The sequence below is a fragment of the Boleophthalmus pectinirostris genome, unplaced genomic scaffold (genome assembly GCF_026225935.1).
Source record: "Boleophthalmus pectinirostris isolate CB_2022bp ecotype Guang Dong unplaced genomic scaffold, ASM2622593v1 HiC_scaffold_17, whole genome shotgun sequence".
Classification (NCBI taxonomy): Eukaryota; Metazoa; Chordata; class Actinopteri; order Gobiiformes; family Gobiidae; genus Boleophthalmus; species Boleophthalmus pectinirostris.
In genome coordinates, this window is record NW_026571115.1 from 22,501,715 (window position 1) to 22,508,827 (window position 7,113).

Sequence of the window (7,113 nt, forward strand, 5' to 3'; positions counted from 1 at the left end):
TACAGGTTTAAAACATCTGCCAGAAAATAATTTCAAAGTAATATTATCAAACACTTATTGCACAGCCTACATAAAAAGTCATATTTTATAAATTAATTAATTTATTTATTTTTACAAATTCATTTTTACAACAAAGGTTAAGTTACACTGTATTGTCCCCATAGGGAAATTTGTCCTCTGCACCTGACCCATCCTTCAATAGCACTGGGGCATGTCCTCAGGAGCAGTGGAAACAGAGTCTCTCTCTGAAAATATGACAACAGAAAGCATGGTTTCATGATGATAGATGAGATTATTATCAACATGCTGGCACCAGCTCCCACAGGGCTGTATGCTGAGCCCCCTCCTATACTTAACTGTCTCCAATGACTGCAGTCCTGCCAACAACAGCAACCTCATTGTGAAGTTTGCTGTTGATACAACAGTTCTTGGGGTCATCTCAAAGGGTGACGAGTCCTGAAGTTGGCAGTCTGGTGTACAGAACAATCTAGTGTTGAATACCAAGAAAACCAAAGAGATCATCATCAACTTTTCAGGAGGCACAGCGCAGACCTAGCTTCCCTCTACATCAACAACACAAGGACACAAAGTCGGGTCACGCCTCTCCAAGCTCAGGGAGAAGCAAATCTCACCCAAAATCGGGTCTGGCTCATAGGAAGCACCTGCAATGTGAGGCTGCTAGATTGTCTTAGTAGAGACTCTTCATAGATTGAAATACAAAATACAGGTTCAGTACACTGGTCAGTCTATAATGTTGTTTAGATAACTTTTTGCTGTTACAATGCATTATGAGCAGTATACAGAAAGAATGAAGACAAAGCAGTGATTCTACACACCCTTCCGAGAGATAGACTGTATGCAGACGTCCTTTCAATGACGCGATATAATCTTGGTTTAATGTTTTTTCAAATGACTTGTTGATGAGTACCAGCAAACGTTCCACATCAATTTCATCCAACGAAGTGTACCTGGACAAACACAACAGATGCAAAATTACAAAATGTGCAACAGTCTCTCACTTCAAAAACTTTCATCTAAAAGTTGGCTAACAATTAAATTAAAGGTCCTATGTGTAGTTTAAAAAAAAAAACCTGAGACTGACACTTTTACTGTTCACTGTTACTGCCTCTTTAAGCCAGTCAGCGAGTTGTCGGGTCCAATTGCTGCTGCACACGCAGCAGAGGTGAATGCAGTCGCTCCAGCTCTTGGCCCATGCTTGTAGATCATGGAGATTCTACTCCTTCGACTTTGGTTTCAATTAACTTTTCACTAAAAAATTGTCACCCCTTTCTCTGTAACTGAGCCTTAAAATGTTTGTATTAACCTGCTCTATATGATCCTGATTACTTTTATTTTGTCCGTAAATGAAGATATCAACATTAATAACAGACAAATCAAGTGCCTTCACTCACCCGATGCTCTGCAGTGGGACAGGGGGAGAGTGCATGGACAGGAATGAGCAGAGGTGATCATAAATAATTATTTGGAAAAACATTTGAAAAAATTAAATCATGTTTTAATTCAGAACTTGATGCCTTTGAATGTCATGCATGTATGAGCAAGTGTGGAGCTGAACAGTGTGAATGAGCAGGCAGCTGGGTTGCACTGAAAGAATTATTGTCATCAAACTACACATAAGATGCAATTAAAATTGGTTTTAAAAAATGCTAAGCTGATGGAGCCATGTGTTTTGTGAACAATTTGGAGATTGTTTATGGGCATAAGAGGTCCTGAATTTTAAATGTGACACAACAATCCAGTCAAAATGCTAATGGAGCATTTTGACTGCTCAGAGAAGATAACTTTGGATTTTATACAAACCCTTACCTGTGTATAGGGTCTCCATTTTTAAACAGTGTTCCTGATCCTGAGAAAGAAGAACAGACAATATTAAATACACCCATAAATATAAATCAGAAAAGCCCAATTTGCCTGTATTCAATATATTTTATTTCTTTACAGCACATACTGCACAGTCTATTAAAGCTACACTAATAATTTTTAAAACATAATGTACTGAAATGCATCATTCAAAAGCATTTTAATGTTAATTTAATATAACTTCATTAAATGTGCCTCTGTCACACCCGGGAGCATAATGTTTATAACTTTTAGAAAGTCCCATGAAAGTCTTTTAGAAAGACCTTTGTGGCTGAACAGCTCGGTCAGCAGTGTGTCTGCAGATGTGATGACCGCAGACGACTCGCTGGGCAGATGATTAAGTAGTGTGGCTATAGATGTGACCCTGCGCCGCTCCACGTCCATCAGCCATTCTGCAGTGGAGAGCGCTGGGAGGTCCCCGGGCAGAGACACTGAGCCCAACACCTGCACACAAACACTTCAGTGCACGCATCCTTTTCAAGACTCACTCAGAACAGTCAGTTCACTTTTCATTTATTAAAAGGATAGCATAATGCATACTTTGCTTTTCACTTGGTATTTAGTGTTAAACTCACATACTCTGATACGTGCATTTGTCTACATAACATTTGTGCAACTAATGTCGGGCCACATGCACCCGCTGCGACACAATCTTAAACATTATTTCACCAAACTTTGCAGAACACAAACTGTAGGCTCCTCTGTGATCACACAAGGAATAGACAAAGAGAGCACTCATTAGTCCATTTGAGAAGCTGGTCACTGCAATGTCATGGGGCCATATGAAATCATGTGTCAATTAGTTTGGCTCATTTCGCTTTGTACAGATAAGAGTATCATTAAAATACCGGATCAAGAGTAGCAATAAAGCTTTCATGATAGCCATCCGTAGTGGTACCTTGTGTTGGTGGCACCGTAGCCCTCCACACTTGTTGAGAAACATGACTTTGTGTGGCTGCAGAGCTCTGGAGATAGCTGCGGTCACTTCAGTTGAGTCCATCATGATAGAGTGCTGCTGCTCGTCTCTCCCCACTGGGCACACTATGGGGATGAGCCCACAGTCCAGACTCCACTGCAGAAGGCTCGTGTCCACAGCAATGGCTGGTGGAGATCTGAAGCACAAAACAACGTGTGTGAGTGTGGGTTTTTAAGGACAGGGCATTTAGTTGAAAATTGGTAGAAATAACAATATTAATTAAAAAAAAAAACAAAAAAACCTTCCTTTATTCAATAATTTCTGCTTCCAGAGAAGATGGATGGCATCCAGAAGCCATTGTCACTCTGAAGTTACTGGTCTGAAAGGTACGAATTTATATTCGCTAACGGGAGAGGTCACTGGCTACATCAATAAAAGTTTCTGAAACCTCTGCAAATACTTGACAAACACAGTGTAAATTCCTGGACAAAAAAGCACTCTCACCATTGTCCAATACTACACAAACACAGATTACTGCCTTACCAAAAGTTATTCATGATCTTTCACCTCCACCTCTTAATTTATCCATATTACAAGGCCCAGTCACAGCAGAACCAGAGGAGCAGCAAGAGGGGACTGCATTACTCCCCATTTGGAAAAGTACATTTGGTCAAACTGGTTTGTCCGACCACACCCAGAAACCGAAACTTAAATGTACACTTTAAATACAATTAAACTCTCCTTTCACTGCCTTCGCTAGCGTCCGGTCTCCATTGTTGGGCAGATGTAGCTCTACTCATGTGTGTCTCTGCTGATCTGTCTGTATTGTAAATGGTGTAAATATCTACCTATTGTATGCTGCTACATTTAGGGACCGATACAATACTGTTACCTGCACATACACTGAACATTTTTATTGGTTTATTGGTTCAGTTGATAGCCCATTTTGGCATATAAAATGGGGTAATAAGATTTACTGGCCAATGTTGGCTCAAAACACCTTCTAATATTGAGCTGAGTTTTGTAATGACTTTATATGATGAATATATTACAAAACACATTTGGAGTGCCCAGTGGGAGAAGTTATAGAGCAGTATCTTCAGATTAAAAATGGCTTGTGGATGCCATAATATCATCTCTGTAAACAGAAATGATTTAAGCACAAAGGCATCATTGTTATCAGTGGAAATGACTAAGCATTAAGGTCTTGACTTGAATTAGTGGGCACTGCAATTGTTTTTAAATTCTTTAATATAGCCAAATATCGTCAGTAAGACGCATATCGAAAATACCTAGTCTTGTGCAATACTAATTATCGTGACAAGCCTAAAAGCATCTCATACAATATCGACTTATTGTCCAATATGTGAAAGCTGGAAAAAAAACTGGGGGTCGATATTTACCATTTGAACATTTTCTTTGCACTACAGGGCTATTTTTGGTTATTTTTGGGCTACAGGCTAAGATTTAAAGGGTTGAATTGATAACTTCTATGACTCTTTTTCAGATGCAGTAGTGAAGTGTTTCTTTCTGCTGTTTTTTTATTGCAGCATATGACTCTTTAATCATATTTTTCATTTAAAATTGTTTTTGTGGTGTAAATCTGCTCTTGAGTTTTTGTCTCAGTGGCATAAATTATTTTCACTACTATCGTTTATACTTCATCAGTGTATCTAGATGTTTTCTGTGTAAGTGAGATGTTTGTTGTGAAGGTGCTTTGCTCACTGGGCTCCTCGCTGTAGTAGGATGGTTTGTGCAGAGAAGAAGGGCAGGACAGAGGCTGAGTGCAGGTGAAGAGCCTCTGTGAGCTGCTGGCTGTGCTCCACAAGAGTCCTGCTGCTTTGAGGGTCACTGTCCCAACAGCCAGACCATCCCATCACCACCACCGGTTTCATGTCCATCCGCTGCAGAAAGGACAGTCCAAACGCCAGGCTCTGGACCATGTCTCTGCGCTCAAACACAGAGCTGTCCACCTGCAAACAAAGGTCCGATTGTGTTAGAGTAGATATAGGCGTGACACGAGATGATTAGAGAATTAGTTCCCCAGAATCATTTGCCTAACATAGCATGATGATGGGTCAGTCCTTTTTAGAATTAATAGTGCTCTTTATGGACCTACAATGGCATATTTTAGCATGCAAATAAATAAATAAATAACATGTTGTGATGATGATGATATATTCAGGTGAATTTCGTTTGAGTGCACCCAAAGACACAATGCCAACTCACAATACTCAAACTCCTCTAGCGTCACCTAGAGGCAAAACACAAAACCAAACCATTTCAAAGTTGAGGTACAGAATTTGAGCATAAACTTCCATAACTTCTAACTCAGATTCACCTCCAGCACGGCAAAGGCAGGAGACTGAGACGACGAGGCTCTCTGGAACTGGGTCAGCCAGTACCGGGCCTCCCGCGGGTCCCCCCCGACTTCACTGAGGAAGGCTTTGACGTCCCGGTAAATGAGATTCCGTTTGGCCGGCAGGTGTCGGTCTGTGGCTGAAAATAGCCCCAGCGGTTCGTGCCCTGAGGCCGTAGTTTTTTTGCTCCCCGCGGTGTCGGAGCTCGCCCGTCGCCGCTGAGCTCCGGACAAGTCTCGCTGCCGGGAGCCAGATGTCCGGGTTAACGCCAGAGGACCTGGGCTCGACAGGTACTTCCCCGCAATGACCATCACCCGACAACTCGAGGAGCCGCTGCTCACTTTGGCCATGATAAAACCCCCGTGTTACTCCCCCGGTGTTAAACCGTGGATCTATTAAAAGCGTGGCACCCCTCCACGTGCAGCACCAAAAAGTTTCCGTGGACCAACGACTAACGGGGTCAGTTCCTGAATCAGGAGCTAAAGAAAGCAACTCCTCTGTCAGTCTGAGGGTAGAGAAAGAACCAATAAACGAACTAATGAATGAACGAATAAATAAACGACTCATTAAAAAAAAAAAAAAAAGTTCCCCAAAAGAATCACTTTACCCAAATTGGACATATGCTTAAAATAACTACAAAGATCCCATATGGCCTCAGAAGAAATTCAGCTTAGTACCGAAGTATTCAGTTCTATAAATAGAATAAATACTTATTGTAATTCTTCATGAAACCTTTACTGATTATCTTTGTGCATCCAAGGCTTTGAAGTTCCACTGAAGTAGATCGCATGAGTTAGTAAAGGAAAAGACGCCCGTGATCACTTTTTGGAGGCATTAATAAAAGTTATATATTTTTTACTTATTATAGATGTTAAGAACAAACCTGTTTCATTTTGTTATGATATCTCCCCACTATCATTGTTCATAAAAAAAAATAATAATTATGATTAATAAAAGGCTCTTATAGTTCTTATTAACACTATGGACCTGGATCCATTTCAACCCTTTCATCTGTCACAGTGACTAACATGTCTTTTTTCTATCATTTCGGTAAATCCATTAGACTTAGGTAGCCTATATAAAGCTGTCAAAAAGCTGCAATTTGAGTTGTTCAACATCACATATTATCACTTACAGGTGACAATGATGATTTATTACTGTCAATGTTCTATTTATTATTATATTACTGAGGGTCTGTAAAATTTTTGGATCAGGTCTTCAAGGGTGCAAAGGAGTGCATTGCACCCTCATTTAAAATAGTTTGCACCCTCATCTTAGATACAGAAATTATGACACTTAAGTGAAGGGTATTACTTTTGCACCCCTCTGAAACCCTTATGCATCCTCAGTCAGTTTGGTCTACACCCAGGTCTGTTTTGGGTATTTGTTTCCTCTGCAAGGCTAAAATCCAGTTTCACTATCATGCATAGTCTAAATTGTACATTATATTCAGCTAAAGTCCATGTAAAAATGATAAACAATTATCACAATATAGCCTGTTTATTTGCACTGATGACTGCTGTTGTTATCCCCATTTGTTGACATCATGCTACTTTTTGGGCCTTATCTGTGTCTGTGATCAGGCTGGACACACCGAAGCCTCCCATGAGCCCTGGGGCCAGAGCAGTACTGGAGACAGCGGGCAGTGCGGAGGTGCACGTACTGTATAATCTGCAGGAAGTGATTAGGGACTGCACATCAAAGGCACACATTCCACCCTCTCTCACCCCTCCAGGCATTGGGACATTTTGACCAAAAGATATCTACAAAAGTATTCATACTCAATAAGCAGAGGTAAAGTGTAAAAAAGTTGTGCCTTTCCTTGAAAATATCATGGTGCCTATTCATTTACTTCAGCTTAGGAAACCATGCCTTCTTCTGTGACCTCTGAAAAGGGAATATATTTGTTGACGTTACTGATATCTTGGCAAGAAGCAAAATAGATAAAGCACGACA

The 7,113-nt window shown here is 40.6% G+C and overlaps 1 protein-coding gene across 2 annotated transcripts; it reads right to left on the minus strand.

Moving 5' to 3' along the window:
- Window positions 1-574: 574 nt before the first annotated feature.
- nags (N-acetylglutamate synthase) lies at window positions 575-5,653 on the minus strand. Of its 2 annotated transcripts, XM_055152697.1 has the most exons (7): window positions 5,139-5,651; window positions 4,523-4,770; window positions 2,780-2,993; window positions 2,145-2,325; window positions 1,828-1,867; window positions 837-968; window positions 575-700 (listed from the first exon to the last, which is right to left on the minus strand). In XM_055152697.1, exons 1-7 carry the CDS (start codon window positions 5,505-5,507, stop codon window positions 679-681), a joined length of 1,206 nt encoding a protein of 401 aa, XP_055008672.1. In that variant the 5' UTR covers window positions 5,508-5,651; the 3' UTR covers window positions 575-678. The 2 variants fall into 2 exon arrangements, with proteins under 2 accessions (XP_055008672.1, XP_055008671.1); XM_055152696.1 differs by having other exon boundaries at window positions 581-968; window positions 5,139-5,653.
- Window positions 5,654-7,113: the final 1,460 nt, after the last annotated feature.